The sequence below is a fragment of the Perca fluviatilis genome, chromosome 14, assembly GCF_010015445.1.
Source record: "Perca fluviatilis chromosome 14, GENO_Pfluv_1.0, whole genome shotgun sequence".
NCBI lineage: Eukaryota > Metazoa > Chordata > Actinopteri > Perciformes > Percidae > Perca > Perca fluviatilis.
In genome coordinates this window covers 6610997-6632587 of record NC_053125.1, presented here as the reverse complement: position 1 = coordinate 6632587, position 21591 = coordinate 6610997, and the positions used below count along the sequence as shown (strand labels likewise).

Genomic DNA, 21591 nt, shown 5'->3' with positions numbered 1-21591 from the left:
CTGATAGAATATTTTGCTAGACCAGGAGTGTCAAACTTACGGCCCATGGGCCAGAACTGGCCCGCCAAAGAGTCCAATCAGGCCCACTGGAGCACGTTGCAATGTGTGAAAATTGCAGAGACGTATTTAATTCCAATTCCAAATTCAGCACTTCAATCTCAGAGAATATCTTTAATAACATTCTTTTTCCGTAAATGTACGACTTTATACTTGAAATTCTGAGCTTTTTCTCGGAATATTAGCCCTCTCTCCTGGATCGGTGACATTATTTTTCTCTCCGACAGATACAGTTTCTGGTCTTTCTGGAATGGTTTACTGCAGAGATCTTCAACTAGGGGTCCCGGGACCCCTAGGGGGGTCCTCAGAGTCACCGCAGACTGTGAGTCTGACTCTGATAATTTTAGAATTTTTTTTTTTTTGTCTTAACATGAATCCAACATATTATTAGCAAATATAAATCCCCACTAATGATAGGCTTACTGGCCTATAGGTAAGGTAGTCACTGAGGTATCCAGTCAATAAGAATTCACACAGATCTACAGTATATAAAATCATGCCAACAATTATTATTTTAATAGCTTAGTATTCTATACACTAAAAAAGGTATGTATAGAGGCTTTAGGCCGCTCTACACGCAACTGTAAGCCCAGTTTAATATGCAACTTAATTTTATAAAATAAATGTAGTAGGGGGTCCCTTCTCCGTCTCTCTTTCAGTTAAGGGGTCCTTGATTTAAAAGACCCCTAGTTTACTGGTCTGGCCCACTTGAGATCACTTGAGGGTTATGTGGCCCATGAACTAAAATGAGTTTGACACCCCTGTGCTGGACCCTAACTGTCTGGTGAAAACACACACACCTCCGGTTAATAACACGGGCTTTCTTTTAAAAAATGTGTGAATTCTCCCAGTCAGTAGTTAAATGGCTTTGTCAAATTGGCGGGGTGTCCCTTTAGGGTGAAAAAGTCAGACTGACCTAGCTGAGAGGCGTGCAGGCCTTGGCTGGACCTCCTCCTCCTGTCGGCTTTAGGCTCCCAGGCTACACAGCCCAGCTCCCCGTTAGTGGAATGGGAACACGGGGTCCATTCCCCTGGGCTGGCCTTGCCGTGCCGCGGGGGGCTCCTGGGGCTCTGCGGACTGTGCGGGACCTGCGGCGTCCGGTGGCCGCTCCTCTCCCGGGGGTTGGGCGGTGGCGGCGTCAGCGGTAAGGGCTTCAGTTCCTGGTACTGCAGAGCTAGATCCAAGAGCGGTCTGGGGAGCAGCTCGGATGTGGAGAAGGTGATGAGATCGTCCACCACGGGGGGGTCTGAAATGAGGGGCATAGGAGAGGAGATCTCTAGTTCCGAGGGGGTGCGGTTCTCTAGGGAAGGGAAGTTAGTTCGAGGGGGCACCCTTGGGGGAATATCCAGGCAGCGTCCTAGTCCTATGGAGGCCAGGAGGGAGCCACTGCCCAGCAGGGCCCGGTGGGTGCCCTTTATTTGGCCGCCGAGGGAACCTCTCTCGGGCCTGGGGGAGCCAGCCGGGGAGGAACCCCCATCCTCGCTGAGCGAGTCTCGCTGAGGTAGAGGAAGCCGCAGGCTGTCCTTCACTGACGAGCCTGCAGAGAGAGAAAGAGTTTTTATTTAAGTTTTTAAAAGACAGAGAAGGAGAAAGAGACGAGCCATTTATTATTCATTTAGCGTTAATACATAATTCAGTCGTGACAGTGGGAATTGTAACAGCGGCTAATGGGAGATATGCGGCTGGCGGTTAGGCAGGTGATGGAGGGCGGCAGGTACCGTTCTGAGCAGCGGGAGGGGTCGGTGCGCCAGGTCTGTACTCCTCAAAGTCATCCTTGGATTCCCCCCTCTCATTGCTGTCCGACTCCAGCAGCTTGGCCCTCATAGACAGGCTGAGAGCATCAAGAAATAAACAAAAAAAAACATATTAAAGCATTGTAATGAATTAGGTCGAGTGTAATTCAATTCTAGATTTCAAATGTTTACGTGCTGTACCTGCTTTCCTGGGGACTAAGGCGCAGGACTTTAGGGCTTTTGGGACTTTTTGGGCTCTGGGGCCTCCAGTGGGGGCCCAACCTCAGGTCTCCGTTGGTTTGTTTATGAGAAGGGGCCTCTAGGGGCCAGGCCGAGCTCAGGCCAAACGACCGGCTGTTGTCGCTGGGACTGACTGCGAGGGGGAAAAGGGGAGAAAAAGAGAGAAACAGTCTTTTCAACTTGCATGTCATCAGTATGCACACTGCTTGGCTGTTTCCTAATGAGGTATGCATTTTTAAAAGGCAGGTTTCACCAATAAATCGCTGGCGCCCTGCAATCATCTCAGACACAATGATCTTTAATTGACTCCGGCTACAGCTAGCAGGGTTGTTCCCTACCATTATAAGGCTAAGGAGCAGCAATCAAGCCGTTTTGGGGACCACCTAAGCCGAATTAATGTGAAATCAAAGCATCAAATCTGACTAAATGGCTTTTCTCGGATCTAATGATTGTAGTTTGTCCCCAAGTTTTATTAGTATTATTATTATATTTTAAAGATTATTTTTTAAGGCCTTTATTTCTGACAGAACAGCTTTAGATATGAAAGGGGGGGGGGTAAGCAAAAGGGCCGCAGGTCGGAAACCAGGTTATGTATTTATTCATCATCTGCTCTAGATTTTCCAACATTTTAGACACAGATATGGTAATAATAATGGTCTGAATAATGTAAAATTGCTTCTTTTCTCTTTTTTTTAATTGAAAAACGTAACATTTTCTTGAGGGAGGACCCCTAAACCACCACCCCCCACCACCACTAAATACGTGCACCTAAATCTTAAACAAACCTAGGGGAAAACCCTCAGCTAGAATTCGTGCAACTTCAGTGCACTTGTTCAGCTCACATTTCTGCACAAGTCGTTTAACTCTGAAAGAGTGTTAAGATCATGGATGTAGTCTACATGGTGAGCTCTGAGTGGTCCGCAGAGCAGACAGTGTGAGAAGAAAGAGCCAGAGTTACCCGGGACAAAGATGAGAGGAGGTGCGGAGTGCTAATAGAAGTTGGAATTTCACCTGCCGTTCACACGCTTTACCCAGGCTCTGGCACCACATCTCCTCCCAGCTACCCAGTCCATTCTCTCTCTCACTCACTCACACACACACACACACACACACACACACACACACACACACACACACACACACACACACACACACACACACACACACACACACACACACACACGGGGCTTCCTGCCACAACACCTCCCAACACACAGACACTCCATCACACCCTTCCACAAGCCTTATGCAGCCTTCTCAACACAAGGCCTGACATGTTAGTCAAAAAGAAGAGACAAATGTTGTATGGGCACTCTTGTAATACCACAAAATACCACAGAGAAAACCTTAAACCTACTATTTCATTTCAACGCGTTCTGTGCAGCTTTGTTTCCGGCAGTTCGCTCATTCATGTCATATCAGCTTCAGAAATGAGGAAAAAAAAAAAAAGAATATGCTCTCCGTATGGACATGTTATAATATTTTCTTTGGCCTGTGCTACACTGGATACATAGCGGATGCACTTTGCCTCCCATCATTCTCCAACACAATGTTTTCAAAGCAAGCTCAGAGGGCAGGTGGTAGTGTCAGCATTGCAATTTCATCAAGATCAGACCATGGATTGAAAACATTTCCCTTTCCCAGCATGTTCCTCTTTAAACACACTTTTCTTTTGCAGTGTCTCACTGGTAATGTCATGTGTTGGTGGAATATTCTTCATATTCTTCATATTTGGCATATTTTACAATTTGCTCCTCTGCTCATCATCTGCCCCTGTGTTGATATTAAGTTTGCATGTGACGGACTCAATATTGCCCCTGAGGTCCCATTCATTTACAGCTCTATACTTTGTGAACCAACAAGAAGAAGAGTCTACCGCCGTGCTCGTTGCTCTGTGAGGCACAGCGGAGCTTTGAGCTAAATGCTAATGTTAGTATGGCAACATGTAGTCTCGCATTGCCAGACCTTCCTCCAAAGCGATGCGGAGGAAGGTCTGGCTAGTCCACACAGGCATTCCGGGATGGAAGAAAAACGTGCTCTGGTTTATTGGCATTTCTTTAAACCAATCACAATCGTCTTGGGCGGTGCTAAGCACCGGACGTAGCAAAGGTGCCTCTGCAAAATAGCCTCGGGAAGGAACTTGTTTTGGTGGAACATGTGTACGTGCAACAGAAAACTCAGATTGGACAGATAGTCTAGCTAGCTGTCTGGATTTACCCTGCAGAGATCTGAAGGAGCAGTTAACCATAGTCCTCATAAACCCACCGGAGGTTAAAATTACAACACAGAGAAAGAGGAAGGCGACGGACATCCGGCCGAAAAGAGGGACATCCGGCGGAATTTCCGGCAGCACCTGAACAATCCCGGAAGTGGAACGTCGTGGATATAGACTAAGCAACATGTGACAATGCTAGCACGCTGCTGTTTAGAAGGTAACATGTTTACAATGTTCACCATCTTATTCAAGCGCAACATTATCACTAAACACTAAGTACTGGTGAGACTGTCAACAGTCAATAGTTTTGGTCATACAACACCACAGTATTGGCCAAATCAATTTCTCTCAAAAAAATATCAATATGTCTTTACCAAAGTGTGCCAAATGTTGATTTTCTCCGGGCGGCCGGTAAGTAAGAGTGTTCGGCCCACCTTGGCCGAGTCCTGCAGCAGCGCGGGTTCGAATCCGACCTGCTGCCCTTTGCTGCGTGTCATCTCCCATCTCTCTCCACCTTTCAAGTCTATCCACTGTCACTTCATAATAAAGGGAAAAAGCCCCCCCCAAAAAAAGAATGTTGATTTTCTTCACTGAAAGATTTTAACCCAATGGTGGCATGAGAAGAGAATTAAATTCATTAAATTCGGGGGGGGGAAGATTTAATCACCGGGAACCATGCATATCTGTCCCAAATTCCATCCCAATTCATTGAAAGGTTGTTGAGATACCAGCTGACTGACTGGGCGACCAACCCTGCCATCCCTAGAGCTGTGGCGCTGCACCAGCCTGTCTGGGTTCTAATTTGCAATAATGGCCGGCTCGCTCTTCATTATCCTTCCTATTACACAGCTTATTACGCAGCTACTCATACAGAGGTTACCCGCTGGTAATGCCTGTCTGACTGTCTGACGGTCTGTTATACAGAAACAGCAGACCGCAGAATGTGGTGACCGACCAATCAGAAGGAAGTGTTCAACCATTCAAGCCGTGTAACAAAAACACATGCATGTAGGGACTTCTTTACCTCAAGTACTGGAACTGGAATGATGAATAGGACTAGGAGAGACGCACATGAACCAAAACTAATCCTGCCCTCACAGATAGATGAGGATAGCAATATCCATAACCTGCCAGCTAATGTGATACAGCCAGCCTACCGACATGCTAAAATGCTTCAAACAGTCCCTGACAAATGCATCCTGTTATTTAATTCCGTAGAATATAACACAACGGGAGAAGTTACTTTTTAGGCGATCATTCTATAGGTTTCATTGTGCCCTCCTATACTCATTTGTATCAACAGAAAAAAAAAAAAATCCTGTTGAATAAAACTCTGTGCACTAACGCAAATCAATTTGGCAGTGTCTCTAGACAAATAAGTTTGGGAAGCCCGAGCTATAATTCACTGCTTGCTTCTGAGAGGCCAAGCATAAATACCCACTAAACACATTTTAATGGCAGACACACTTATGGCTTAGTGATACTCATTAAGGAAAGTCATTAGGAAGTAAAGAAAAGCAGCCCTCGATTTGATGAATAAATGAAGCAGGCAGATGTTTTAAATTCACTACCCACTTTTAGAGATAAATGTTTCGCTGCAATTTGTGCTTTTAAAGTCAACCCCCGGTGGTAATTGTTTAGATGAAGAAAAAAAATCTCTTTCATTGCCTGTTGCTACACCACAAATTTCCTTTTGGGGTTTTGTTAAGACGCCCTGTGACCTACTGGCTGCAATTTCCCTCCGAAGGGAAACGATCTCCGGGCGTTTTTCTAGGAGCCTGGCAAGCAGAAGAGTATTGTAAATCTCTGCCGCTGCTCTCGTCAACCCCTTTCTCCTGGAGCAATGAATTCCTCCCTGCTTATTTTTAATTCAGTAAACCACACTGTAGCCACTACATGCATATAAAACTGTGGACTCTTTTCTGCGTGGAAAATACAGCTCAATGGCTCCCCCCGCTGCAGTGATGGGAAAACTGCAGGCAAGGGGAGCAGAGCAGGGCTGCAGCGGGGGAGAAAATAGCTGCTGAGAAGTGCTGAGCCGCTGAGAGGAAGTCAGATAATATTTGGACTGTTGAAAAGGGAAAAGGGTGTGTGTGTGTGTGTGTGTGTGTGTGTGTGTGTGTGTGTGTGTGTGTGTGTGTGTGTGTGTGTGTGTGTGAGAGAGAGAGAAAGAGGGGGCCCGCAGGGAAACATGGGAAGACAAAAAAGATGAGTGGGTGGTTGAGAGCACATGAAAGGAGAGAATTTGGAAACTGGTAAAAGTAATGTTGCAACAGTCTGTGTGTGGATGCAAGACCTAAATGTCTCTGGAAGCACACAAACGTGTGCACCCGTTTGTCTATCCAAAGGGGGAAAATGACTGCACTCACGTTGGATTGCACGGAAGCGTGGGCCGAAGGAGGGTGAGGAGCCCGAACCCAAATCCGGAGAGTTCCGCCTCTTCTCCAGGCCTGGGGAAGCCTGCACTGTGATCTTATGGATGAAATCTGCAACACACAAGCATATGTGACAGATGTTAGACCACCTGGATGGCAGGCAGACACCAACCAGAATACACACATAGGTTTGGGGTTTCCTCGCTCTACTTCCCATTCCTACATTCAAGAGTTGTCAGTTGGAAGGTTGCAATTCTTTTTTATGCTTCCTTATTTCTCTAAAACTGTCTGTATTGACTTTTATGGCAGTGGAAATTCAGTGTAATACATGTTCTCACCTTGGTAAAATAAAACTTAGCTATCTAAACAGATTTCAGTAGCTTTATGTTACATTGCTAATTTCTGGGCTGTATTTTAGTGGGAACTGGCTATTTCACTACTACTAGCTAACATTGCTAATAACAAGCTACAGAGCCCAGGAAGGAAGGGTCAGCAGGGAAACTTTCAATAAAGCATTCCCTAAAATGTCATTTCTTTCCTAAATTGACAAATTATTAAATTGTTTACTAATTTGAGGAATGATTTCCTGAAAGTTTTGACACTCCATAGCAATTAGCTACTAGCAGTAGCATGTAGCAGCAGTAGTAAGCTAGTAGCCTACTTACTCGCTGCTGCGAGTAGAAAGCAGCAATGCTAATAATGAGCTACACAGCCTGGTGAGTATCAGAAGTAAAGTTTTATCTAAAATGAAGTATTTATTAAGTTAGTAATTCACACCCTCAAATTATGAACAATTACCTCAAATGAACGTGCTCTCAATACATCCATTTCCTTCCCTCAATCCACAATTTGTACCCTTGGCTTTCTTAACTGCTTCCTTTTTAATTAACGGTGACTACATTATGTTCTTAAATTACTTATTGAATATAAATTGGATATAAAAGATGACTACGTCATTTTTAAAATTGCGAATACCTAAAGTATTATTAAATGCAGTGATCTATAGTGAGAGTGTCAAGAGGGCACCGACAAAAATAATGAAGTAGATATAACTATTAATTTAAGGTAATTAAATAATTATGTAGTTTAACATCATGGCTTCATAAATCAATTGCTTAAGTTATAAATTCAAGGAAAGACATTCAGAAATAGTCAATTAAGGTAATAAAATAAGAGTAATTTGCTAATTTACTCATAGCATTAGCTACTAGCATTAGCTAGTACTTGCTCGTTGGACTAGCTTGCTGGCTAGCTAGCAAAAAAAGCTACTATTTTGTTCAGTTTAACTGAGCTGGCTCATGTACATAGTATTATTTAAAGACAAAAAGATGAAAAGATGTTTCCTTCACAATAATATTCACTTACTTAAATGACTTGACAGTCATACCACAGCAATTATGCTCAGCCATCTCCTTATTGGTAGCCTATTTGTTTCTCTGTATATTTAGCCACTATGCTGCCAATGACAGAGCCACATTTGTGATGCAACTGCAAAGCCTCCATTAGCACAGCCACAGCCAGTGTGCCACACTGCATTTTACTGCACATAAGGTTTGTGTATGTGACAAATTAAACCTTGAAATCCTAAATCCTGAATAAGAACATCCTAAGCATGTTCTTATTTATGTGTATGGGATAAAGCTTAATATATAAGTTACTCCACAGGGTACAATGTGCAAGAGCAACACAGGATGAAGGACAAAAAAAAGATAATAATATTGGTGGAAAGAGGAGGGGAAAAAATGAAAGGCAGTGAGACAGATATGGTTAGGGGCTGAATAAAAACACAGACTATGGAGCTAGAGAGGAGAGGAGTGAGAGAAAAAGTGATGAGGGAGGGAGAGAGGCATAGAGTGAGAGCGAGAAAGTGTAGAGAAGCCAGCCAGCAGTGTATCGACAGACAGGAAGTAACAAGGCGTGGTTGGCTCACTCTCCCCTCTCATCAACCCCCCCCCAGCACACCACCACATCACCGCCCTGCTGCTGCTGGGAAAGGCCTAACCACAACACACACACAGACCCACACACAGACACACACACACACACACACACACACACACACACACACACACACACACACACACACACACACACACACACACACACACACACACACACACACACACACACACACACACACACACACACACACACACACACACAGAGTGTATTTACGCATGCTTGCTCAGCCTAAAATTCACTCACACACGCATTGAAACACACTGGATGTGACCTGCAGCAAGCTGTGTGACTTTGTGATGGTAGAGGATAGATACATAAGCAGGAGGGAAAACGGAAGCAAAAACTGAGTGTGCTCGTCAGTGTTTTTTTTTTTTTTTTTTTTTTTTTAAATCAGACCTGTGAGCCACCTTTCACAGGGACAAATCTTTAGGCCACATCTACACTACTAGGTTTTTTTTTTTTTATTTTAAGTGGCGTTTTGAGACAAAAACGACCTCCGTCCACACAAGAGTTTTGGCTCCAGTAGCGGAACTAATCTCCGTCCATATTAACACGTCTGACAACGCATACTGTATCACATGACCGTTTGTATACACTGGGCACGTGCGCGCCGGCGTAAACAGAAGGCACGGAGTCTGCCGTTACTCTGCGGTTGTAAATTATGAATGTATGCGTTGAAAATACAGAAAATACTTTGGAGAAAGAAAACCTAAGAGCAGTTTATGGCTTGGACGGTACGAGTACCGTAGAAATATTAACCTACCTAACCGCATGGTCTTCGTTTGTGGCGTCAACTACAAACCAACCCCGGATATTTCAAACCAAAAGGGGGCACAAGTGTTTCCAATAGGGTCAGACCAATTGTCGGCCCTGGCCGATTATCGGGCCGTTTTTTGCAGATTATCTGTATCAACGTTTTATTTACCTGATAACCGATACAGTTTCGGTTTCTCTTACCACCGAGTCTGACTTCATGTCCCGCCCACAACGCTATCTGACTATCTGTTACTGGGTATTATGTTGAAACTTTCTCATTCATTAAATGATGAATTAAAGCGTTAACTCTCGCCAAAATGCAACCTAGGGTGTTTTTGTGAATGTAGCCGAGTCAAACTTTCGTTTAAAAGCATAATTAGGACGGAAAGGCCACTTGTAAGATTTACCGTATTCTCGTTTTCAGTGAAATGGCCTTTCTTTTTAGTAAACTCTGTGTACACAAACTATGTTCTTAATGCTGGAGTTCATGTGTAGAGCCCCTGGTGATACTTCGAGCAAAGTTTCATGTTGTGTCGAGCCTTCTTATAAAAAATATTTAGATTTTGATGCGATCATAGTAGTGGCCCTAGCACTCCCATTCAAAAAGCCATTTCACCGAAAAACAAGAATACGGTAAATCTTAAAAGTTTGACTCGGGTACATTCGCAAAAACACCCTAGGTTGCATTTTGGCGAGAGTTACACTTTAAAGCGTTTCAACAAAGTTTTGTATTGGAGTTTGTTTTCACTGTAAATGCATATCGGTTCCAAATACCGGTTATCGGATTCATTAACTACTAATTATCGGTATTATCGGTATCGGCCTTGAAAAACCAGTACTGGTCGATCCCTAGTTTCCAAATGTCTTTGTTTTAGGGGCTCAGAAATGCTGGAGTAGTGCGGACGTGAGGCATAAACGTAGCAAAAGATATTTGTTTTTGAACCAAAATGTAGTAGTGTAGATGTAGCGTTGGTCACGATGGTCTGAATGTTGTTTCAGGGGCAGGGGAACATGTCGAAGAGTTTGACATTTTTCGTGATGGAAATACAAGTAAACCATTTCATTGAATTGTATGACAGCAGAAAATAGCAGCCTCTTTTTCTAAATATCAGCCTTTAAGCTTACATGGGTCCAGTTCCGATAGACTTTCAGCAAAGCCGAGCTGCAAAATGTTTACAGCAATACAGTTGCATAACATTTTGCAACTCTCTCCCTCACTTCCTCCTATCTGCTCTCTTTCTTTTTTTCTCTCTTTGTTGTTTTTGCTGCTCCTTGAGGCTGAGCCAGTAATGGCCCTTGAAATGGAATTTGTCGTCAAGACCGTTGGCTGACACAATCCGGCCAGCTGTTGATTTGTTTGAACAACTCAAATACAGTTCAAACAATCCATAATGCTCGATTATGGAACAAAATCATAGTCATGATTATTTTGTTCAATACCGAAATCACGATTACTCATCGTCTTTTGGAAAGACGTGGCAATTATTGAACTTAAAAATAAAATAAACAGTGACAGAGTTAAACAAATCAACAGTGAAAACACCTAGACAATTCCTCCAGAAAAACGCGATTATGCGATTGCATTATTCAATGCATAATCAGCCAAAGTCCGCATATTTATGCATTTTTTCAAATACGTCGCACTTTCGCCGCATAAATTGTCGATTTCCACGCAAAATATGCGGGGCTTGCATGATTTCATAATCCCCGCATTTTTGTTGCAAAAAAGTCACATATCTTAGCAGAAAGTTGAAAAATGTTGCGTTTACTTCACACAAGAGCAGCCATTTTCCCCTGCTGCCATGGGAACGTTATGAAGTGACGTAATTATGTCATCAAATCACTTTTTTTTCATCAAGTTTTTTGCAAGTTCCCGCAATTTCATCGCATAAAATTGCATAAATATCCTGCATATTCCATCGCATTTTTTAAGAAAACGTGCCGCATAATCAAGGATTTTTGCCCACAACAATCACAAAAAAACCTAGTGTAACTGTGAAATTTCCCTTCATACTTCAACACACAAAAACAGACAAAATAAATGTTTATCTGGAAAACGTAATGTGCAAAATTTGCGTTTTTCTCGAATACTCTGTTCATGTGGTCATCGGGAGCCGAAATCGTAATCACGATCAAAGTTTCGATAAATTACACACACACACACACACACACACACACACACACACACACACACACACACACACACACACACACACACACACACACACACACACACACACACACACACACACACACACACACACACACACACACACACACACACACCTTGAGGCATGCTGATCTTCTCGCCGTTCTTGCACTTGAGCTTGTGCTTCTTGAAGGTGCCCTTCCTCTTCTTGACGTTGGGCTTCTCCTGGTTCTGGTTCTGGTTCAGGTGGAGGATGAGGAGGCTGAGCTCGCGCTCAAACACGTCCTGCTCCCACTGGGCCAGCTGCTGCTCGCGCTGCCGCAGGAACTCTTCGTGGGACTTCTGCTCCAGAGCCGCTCGCTTCAGCTCCTCCTCGCGGCATCGCAGCTCCTGGCAGAGGGGGAAGAGACGAGGGAGGGGGTTAACAGGAGCAGGTCACGGTCACGTAGGGCTGAGGTTTACACAGTGGAATGAGCTGCTACGGTTGGTTGTACCGAGTACATTTACATGCACACTATTATTCCACTATTTTTCCGAATTTGATACAGGTCATGTAAACGGCATATTCGGTTTAGATATTCCGAATAAGGGCGTTTTTTTCCCCAAATATAGCATTTTCTGAATAAGACATGAACATTGCAACGCCGACGCTTTCAAGAAGGTGTTTGAAGGAATGAAAGAGGGACGCTGTGTTCCCACGGTCCAACAAGTCCGCCACTGCTGGAGAACTATCCTTTAAAAAAAAAAACTATGTTTTGGAATAAAGGAGCTTCAATTCAAGGTGGCACACAACTTGACAAAGTCCAAAGAAAAATGAATATTTCTGTGATGAGCCGTTTTTGCTTCTTTTTCAAGTCTGTGTCAATAACGTAGAGGTGTGGCAGGAAGGAATAGCTGCTACATATATTTAAATACAACATCATCTTGTCTGGCTATACATTTTAAATGACTTCATAGTTTGATATCAAGTACATTTGTGTGTTTTCTTTGAAGCAAAAATGCAGAAATGTACAGAGTGTTGTACAGATTTATCTTTTAATTCAAATATGATCTTAGTTTGATTGAATGGATACATAAATCAATTAACAAATGGTTGGCTCAGATGGATGGGAACCCTGGATAGATCAATGGATGGATCATGGACGGATAAATAAAAAGGAGGTACACAAATGGTTAACGAATTACGCACACCGACTGCCCCTTACCTTCTCTTTAGCCCGGATTTCGTCAAACATGTCCTGGATCTCCAGTTTCCAGTCCTCCTGCAGGGAGTGGAAGGATTCCTGCGGCATCTCTTCCTTCACCTGCTGCTCCAGGGCCGTCAGCTGGGCCAGGATGGAGCTGAAATTGGGTCTGCGGTGGGGGTCCTGGTCCCAGCACTCTGTCATACACACACACGCACACAGCAGACACACAGTCAGACACCACGTCCCACATAGTCTCGCATTGCCAGACCTTCCTCCACAGCGCTGCGGAGGAAAGTCTGGTTAGTCAACGCAGCATTCCGGGATGGGAGAAAAATGTGCTCCGTTTTATTGGCATTTCTTTAAACCAATCACAATCGTCTTGGGCGGTACTAAGCGACGGACGGATCAACGGTGTCTCTGCAAATCAGCCTCGGGAAGGAACTTGTTTTGGTGGAACATGTGTACGTTCAAAAGTAGTTTTAGTCGTGCGAGAGAAAACTCCGATAGGACAGATAGTCTAGCTAGCTGTCTGGATTTACCCTGCAGAGATCTGAGGAGCAGTTAACCATAGTCCTCACAAATCCACCAGAGGTTAAGAACGGCAACACAAAGGAAGAGGAAGATAACGGACATCCTGGTCGAAAATAATGAAATTATTAAATTAAACGTTGTCAATATAGACTAGGGTCCACACTGCAGCACTTGCAGAGTTTTTACTACAACAACTACACCCTCTAAAGCACGTGTCAAACTCAACTCAACTACGTCCTGCCGTCATCACATAGGTGAGCTGAGTCTCCAGATACTTATAATTGATTGGTTTGTAGACAGGTCCTCTCGTATCTCCTCTCTCAGTGTCTGAGTTTTTTTCAACTGACTGCTGCTCTCCCCCGTGCTACCGCGGCTCTTTTTGTTTTGTTGCTATGTTGAGAAGCGAGACACGGGAACTTTCTTTCTGCAGCATTTATTCAGAGACAAACGGAAACCTACACTGTACATTTCCTACCACTTAACAAGTAATCTGCTGATGTAATCTCAAAAAATATTTGTTAAGGGTACTGTAGGTAGGTTTGGGAAGATCCAGGACTTAGAAGACAACTTCTCAGGACCCCTTTCTGCTAAAGCCTAAAACGGTCTCCTAAGTCCCTCCCCACACAAGGGAGAATGAATGGGTGTGCATGAGCAGTGATTGACACGCAGTTAGACACCCCCCCTGGCCCTGATTGGTGAATCTGAACAGGGAGCGGTGGATTTTTTACAAATCGCACTACAGGCTGTAGGTGGTGCCAGAGGAGCCAGACTTTTTTTTTTTTTTTTATTACCTGCTTCTTGTAGTTCTACTCAAGTTTTCAGTTTCAGCAAATATGACAGAAAGCTAGTTTTATAAGTCTTACCTACTGCACCTTTAAGCAGGATCATGTTGGGGGGGAAATAAAGTCACATTTAGTCTGGTACTGAGTGGAAAACATCTGACATTAAAGTCGCCCCAATTCACATTTCTTTCCAGCAGTTTCACTTCTTTTTAGCGTTTTCTTAAATTGAGGGACCTGAAAAAAGGAAGTAACTCACTGGTTCGCCATAATCCGTAGACATACTGATGTGCATTGGAGAGAAACAAAAAAAGGACAATCTTATCACCCTAAAGAAAGGCATGAATCAGAATTGGAAGACTTAAAATCAGGTCAAATGACTTACTAAGACGGATGTTTCTGCTCTCATTACACACTCATGTCCAATGAGTATCCTGCGATGCCTCTAATTCTTTATTTACACATATTTCAGGCACTTGTGTGAGCATAATCTAGAGTCAAGCTGATCACTTATTCAAAGTGTTATGCTTAATTAACTTGCTGTGGGTTTTTTTGCATAATTTGCTGCAACGCTTTGGGCAGTACAAGCGGATCAAAAAACCAATCCAATAATTAATTAATCCTCCGAGGTGGTGATCAGTGGTTTTGTGCACTGATCTTTTTTTTTATGTATAAAAGATATATAAAAGACAAGCAGACATCAAGAGAAGGGGCTATTTCTTCTTTTTGGCAAAAGCAGATAACTGGCTGGTAGCATGTTAGACCCAGGTGACATTTCATTTCAACTTGAAAACCGAAGCGAAAGGAAGAAACATAAATTGGTACAAACATATTGCACAAGGTGGCTCCGGCACCAAAACACTTCCTCTCCGTGCAGCGGCCACATTATTAACAACATACAGGAATTTGTTTTCTCAATTTCGACTCAGCTTTAAGGAAATGGAAAGAGAGCGTGCAGAAGGAAACCAATTTGATCTCACGCAAGAGTACTCTCACACTACTGAACTGAAAAGCCATTGCCTGAAACGGTGCGATGAGTGCGTCCCATTACATTTCCAAACACGTGTTCCCACCTGACATGAGCTGAGCGAAGGGTTCGGGGCACGTGGAAGGGATGGGCAGGGTGAGCTTGTTGACAGCGACTCCGTAGGCAACGGCGAGTCCATCAATCCCTTTGTAGGGCGCCTCTCCCGTTAGCAGCTCCCACAGCAGAACGCCATAGCTGGAGGGGAAAAACACAAGGCATCAAGGCACAGACACAGGATATAGCCTAGAACATGCGTCATGCGGTATTTTATAACACATACAGTAACGCGCCATCAGCATTTTTCAGTATACTGTTGTATTATATTAAATAAGACCAGTGCAGTATCAATATACTCAACAAGAATTTTAATTTTACAATTGTTCTAAATTCTAGACTACTGCCATGTCAGTGATTTTTTTAATATCTGTAAGCTGTTAATGCAAACTTAAAGGTCCCATATCATACTCATTTTCAGGTTCATACTTGTGTTTGGGTTTTCTACTAGAACATGTTTACATGCTTTAATGTTTAAAAAAAAACAACATTATTTTGCTCATGTTGTCTGTCTGAATACACCTGTATTCGCCCTCTGTCTGAAACGCTCCGTTTTAGCACCTGTCTCTTTAAGCCTCCCTCCCTCCTCTATATCTTTATACATAGAACATAGATATGAATTCCCAGCATGATATCAACATAACCCTTATGTTTGGAGAAGGCAAAACACTGCAAGAAATGTTTTGGCATTCTGGACCAATTAGCCATCTGGACCGATCACATTAGACAGGAGGTAGGAGGAGAGGAATTAAAACCAGACCAATCCAGTCAAAATATGTCTATTTTGTCGCGATACGTGAAATGTGCCAATTCTGATGCCATATCGTTGTCTCGTGCCAACACATTTGCAGCATAGATACCAATAGATGGTGTAAAATGTGTGTTATTCCAAAAGTAGAGTTGAAATACTGCATGTGACGGCGCTTGTAAAAGAACAATCTGAACTGACATAAAAAGATAACACCTTGGGTCGTCTCCGGTGTTTAAATATTTCATGGGGATTTTTTTTTTTCATTTCTACTTTGTACAGCAACACTAAACCGTTCTCATTCATCATCATTGCACTGACGGTACCGAACTAAGACACATTTGTGCAGTGGAATATTTTTGCTTGGTGAAACACGCGCTTGCAAAGCAATGTGAACTCATGCATGCATGCAAACACACGCACGCACCCACGCACGCACACAGAGGCCTTTAGAGCCCACACAATGGGAGCAGCCCTGTGTCCTAAGAAGATGAAGCGTGGCGCAGGACTTGGATCTCCCACACCGTCAATTAGCCCTTGCCCGGACCTGACTGAACGCAGTGTGGAGGCTCGCTAAGTGGAGAGGGCAGGCCGCAGCCTTTTTTTATTTAGTTCTTTAATTACAACTTCCACACACTATGACACTATGTGCAGAAACGCTGCGCCACTGCTCCCCGAGGCAGTAGCCATCTTCGCGTGGTGGCTTTCGGAGACGAATGCCCGTTAACAGATGAGAAAGAATAGTAGAACAAAGATTACCCTTCATTTTCAGAGCAGGGCCTCCTGCACGCCCGCCCGCTCCTTGCTCATTTCACTGTGTTTTTCCAGATTGCGCTGTGATTGCTGTGAAAATGAGCTTGCGTGGGTTTGTTGTTGACAGACGGGGAGATAGAAACTGAGAGGATATGTGTGTGAGATAGCGAGATGACACTGAACCCATTAAAAGTACTAAAAAAACTCTACACTCTTGCTCCTTAAAAAGTACTGAAAAATAGCGGAATTCTTTTTGTTGTTCTCAAGGACAATTTCAAAAAAGGTTCTCTGGAAGAGCATGCTCAAGTGGTTTCACATGGACTCTGTGTGGGGCTGCAAAGAACCATTTAAGAATGGATTAAATGGTCCAAATCTACTGGATTAAAATTAAACCAGAGCATATGGGAGTAACTGCTATAACCACAACGCAGGAGAGCCATCAATGTGTATTATTGCTTTAATACATTATTTATCTTTTCCCTTATGGCTGAGCAAAAAAAAAAAAATAGCAGCCCTGCTTCCTACATTACAAATGCAAATTCACATATGGCACTTAAACGCCACCATGAATCATGAATCCCCTCTTTACAAATCTCACAGTCATTATTATAAAACCACAAACCATAATCAAGGGACTCTTCTCTTTCGGTGTAGATGTGGCCAAACACACATATGTGCACACACACAGATATGTGTACACACACACACACACACACACACACACACACACACACACACACACACACACACACACACACACACACACACACACACACACACACACACACACACACACACACACACACACACACACACAGCTATTCCCAGATAAAGGGCTGTGGTTAGGTCTGGTGTGTGGCCTCCTTCTCTGTCTATACTGGAGACAATGGGACAGTGTGCAGTACAGATGTCCCACAACAAAGCACAGAGCAGCTCTTTGAAGAGACGCCATCACATGGCTGCGGCCGTCTTTGCTTCAATCCATCACTCTGTGTCCCACCATCACTTCTCTGCACTTTGACCCTCCCCCCCCCCCCCCCCTTTTTTTTTCAATCCTGTTTTCTGTCCACAGTCTACAGTTTATATGCTGACATTTTGATTTTCTTTAAAGAGCTCATATTATGCTTTTTGGTTTTGGTATTCCCTTTATTGTGTTATCTATCTTTTTTGCGCATGTTATAAGTTTACAAAAGTGAAAAAGTCCAAAGTCCACCCCAAAGGGACTGACCATCTCCAACAGAAAACACTGTTCACAAACTGCTCCAAACAGCTCTATTGTAGTCCAGCCTTTACTTCCGGGACGAACGTGCGTCATTTTGCGTCACTTTGCAACACACGTTAGAATGTGGCACGCCCTCAAACCAAGATAGTTAGAGCGGAGGCCCGAAGAGTTCAGATAGTTGTATCGCCATGTCCAGGAGACAGTGCAGAATTAAAACGTTACGTACGAAAGACTAATTTGTTAACATTTAAATAACTGACCACTCTGAAACGTCTTGCTCCGGTCTAGGTTGCGGAGCTTGTCGGGTTGTTCTGTCAGTGTTTTCGGGATCAGACTCGAGTTCCAACATGTGCGGCTGAACCGGGTTTGTTTTGGATCACACTAGCTTGCTTGTCACGGCCCGCCCTACTCTGCTTCTGACTGGCTAGCAGTCCTTACCTAGCTACTGCGCATGTACGACTCCCAACAAAGATGTTACAGCAGTGAGATGTCTCACTCTGTAGCTAAAACAGAGAGCTCAACACACAGGGTGAAAAGAGGAGCTGCAGCAATGTGCAGTACAACAAATATATGGTGTTTTTTTGTATGGACAGACGGACTATTGGCCCTGGCTGATTATCGGGCCGTTTTTTTGGCAGTTTGCAGATTATCTGTATCAGTGTTTTATTTGCCTGATAACCGATACAGTTAAAGTGCCCATATTATGCTCATTTCAGGTTCATAATTGTATTTTGAGGTTGTACCAGAATAGGTTTACATGGTTTAATTTTCAGAAAACAAAATTTTTTTGTTGTACTGCACATTGCTGCAGCTCCTCTTTTCACCCTGTGTGTTGAGCTCTTTGTTTTAGCTACAGAGTGAGGCATCTCAGTTCTATCCCATCTTTGTTGGGAGGCACACATGCGCAGTAGCTAGGTAAGGATCACATCAGCTAGCTGTTTTTCTACAACTTCAGTCAGTACAAGGCAGGATTAGCCGGGAGACTTCTTCTAAACGAGGGCTCACTTCCAACTTTGCGTGGAATAGCTGCAGAACAGGGACATTGAAGTAGTTCTTTTGTAGATTATGGTGAACTAGTGTGTGTTGTAGGAGTGTCTTGCCATTGAGAACGAGCTAGCATGCTACAGTTAGCCACCTCATCTCAGCTACTGACGTAGAAAGCCCTGCAGATTTTGAACAGCTCACCCGGAGACTGAAGGCAGGACATATTCAGAAACCCGTATCTCACTCAAAACAGCATGGATGTTTTTTTTCCCAAGTTTGTATGCGTGTCGAAGCACCAGAGACACAAAATAATGTTTTTTTCATAATATGGGCACTTTAATGAATTAAAAAGTGGTCTACTTTGGCTCGGCTCCAGCTCTGTGTCTGTCCCTCTGTTTCTCTCACCACTGAGTCTGACTTCACGTCCCACCCACAACACTATCTGACTATATGTTACTGGGTGTTATGTTGAAAGTTTATCATTTATGAAATAATTGGTTAAAGCGTTTCAACAAAGTTTTGTGTTTGTAACATTCCAAAATCTTAATTTTGACTTAAAGATTTTCATTTTCACTGTAAATGCATATCGGTTCCAAATATCGGTTATCATTAACTACTAATAATCAGTATCGGCCTTGAAAAAAAACATTATCGGTCGATCCCTAGTTTTTGGAGAATTAAACCATGTAAACCTATACAGCCAAGATACTATTGATCACAAGTAAAAAAGCAATTACAAGAAACGATTAATCGATTAGTTGTTTAGTCTATAAAATGTCAGAAAATGGTCCCAAAGCCCAAGATGACTTCCTCAAATGTCTTGTTTAAATACCATAAAAGCACACCTGCACATATAATAAAAATCCCAGACGGAGCTACCGAAACGTGCACACAGAAGCACTCACCTCCAGACGTCGCTGCCTTTGGAGAAGGTGGAGGACTTGATGACCTCGGGGGCCATCCAGGCGTAGGTGCCGGCCGTGCTCATCTTGGTGGTCTTGTGCCACTCTCTGGCCAGGCCGAAGTCCGTGATCTTCAACGTCAGACCCTCCATACATTCATTCTCTATGGGCTGAGCCAGAAGGACTGCAGGAAGGACAAGTGGGGAGGAAGAGAGGAAGGGAGGACTGTTAACATTTTAAACAGGTAAATATGTTGAGTGATTAAAACGCAATGAACTTGAATGATCTTCTTTTCTTTCAAAAGTCGGTTGTTACTTCATAAAGGGTGGGTACTGATACCAATACCGTGACTTCTAAACCGGTTCCTAAACGATACTTTTTTTCCACGATACCAATTTTATAAAAGAAAAAGGAATTACAACATTACACATTATGGCACAAATCTTTTTATTTATTTTCCAGCTCCTATTACGAGAGCCCAGTCTCTGTGTGTAACGTAGAGATTTTCCTGCGTGTCTCTACGACGTGTAACGCTTAAAGCTATAGTGCCTAGTTTCTGTCACACTAGCCTAGTTTCAGTTACACACTAAACAGCCAATCACAAACATTGTTCGATCTTGGTAGAAGCATGCTGCGTGCTTATTGGCTCATTTACCCTGATGAGATTTACTCCTTAAATTTTGAAATTTGGGATTGAATGACGAGATATTTGTCGATACTTTAGAGGCAATTCGGTCGTTGCCTAAAAAGTATTGCATTTGGTGCCCAGCCCAATATTTCATATTGGCATTTTTCCCCCAATGACAACCTTTAATTCATGTCAAGTTTTATTTCAATAATGTCACAATCCATATCAATGACACTTTATTTAATATTGTCCCTTTTCATGATTAATAGTGTTGTCCCAATGGCCACAGTGACATTCATCTTTCCTATATCCTATATCACACCTGCAGACTACCATCATGTCAACACTGATGTGCACTTAGTTACCAATCTGAATCAGAGGTGGGTCTCTGTCACATTAAATATAGTCTATATCGACTAGACTATCTGTCCAATCTGAGTTTTCTGCTGCACGACTAAAACAACTATTGAACGTACACATGTTCCACCAAAACAAGTTCCTTCCCGAGGCTATTTATAGTCATATAGTGTCATAGCACCCAAGACGATTGTGATTGGTCTAATGAAATGCCAATAAACAAGAGCGCGTTTTTCTCCCATCCCAGAATGCTGTGTGGACTAGCCAGACCCTCATCATCAGCGCTGTGGAGGACTACATTAAAAAATATTGCAATTTTATTGATCTTTGACTTTCTCCATATCGCCCAGCCCTACCGTGAACACAGAGTTGGTGATTTGCAGGTTAAAACTGTGCCTAATCTGGCTGCAAACTGAATGTTTGTAAGGGGATCCAGATTACATCAAAAGACGGTATTTGAATGTGTCGCAGGTCCTAATTTAGCATTTGAATATAGTCACTGAAATGCTGTGGAACTAGTGACCATATGTGACCTACATTCTAAAAAAGCTTTAACTTGTAACCAAGATGTCTTGACACCCTTTGACCTTACCCAAACCATGTTTACTGGGACTTTATGAAACCCTAAATCTACTGAGAATGGAGGGTTTTTTTCTCCATAATTGACAAACCCTTATTGATAGGGAGGGACACACCTAAGGCTGGGTATTGTTAAAAAAAATGTACGACACCGGTACGGGCGTACTTTCCACTGGGGACAGGGGTACATGTCCCCCCCCACTTTTCAAAATCCAGTTTGTGTCCCCTTTTAAAGATACTTTTGTAAAAATCAAAATAACTTTAGAGATCTTCACTGTAAAAGGTTTAAACAATGTTTTCCATGCTTGCTCAATGAACCATAAAACAATTAATGAGCATGCACCTGTTGAACG

At 43.1% G+C, this 21591-nt stretch overlaps 1 protein-coding gene across 2 annotated transcripts in view; it reads right to left on the bottom strand.

Annotated features, from left to right (window-relative positions):
• LOC120573071 (mitogen-activated protein kinase kinase kinase 11) overlaps positions 1 to 21591 on the bottom strand; it is a 51295-nt gene that overhangs the window by 7658 nt on the left and 22046 nt on the right. For both annotated transcript variants that reach the window (XR_005641634.1, XM_039822499.1), the window contains exons 2-9: positions 19678 to 19858; positions 15058 to 15206; positions 12693 to 12868; positions 11625 to 11877; positions 6615 to 6731; positions 1992 to 2163; positions 1776 to 1888; positions 974 to 1594 (exon numbers count right to left, since the gene is read on the bottom strand). Coding sequence is in view for 1 of the 2 variants with exons in the window: in XM_039822499.1 (XP_039678433.1) it covers positions 974 to 1594; positions 1776 to 1888; positions 1992 to 2163; positions 6615 to 6731; positions 11625 to 11877; positions 12693 to 12868; positions 15058 to 15206; positions 19678 to 19858 (1782 nt within the window). In the remaining variant the exon portion in view is untranslated. The remainder of the gene's footprint in view (positions 1 to 973; positions 1595 to 1775; positions 1889 to 1991; positions 2164 to 6614; positions 6732 to 11624; positions 11878 to 12692; positions 12869 to 15057; positions 15207 to 19677; positions 19859 to 21591) is intronic.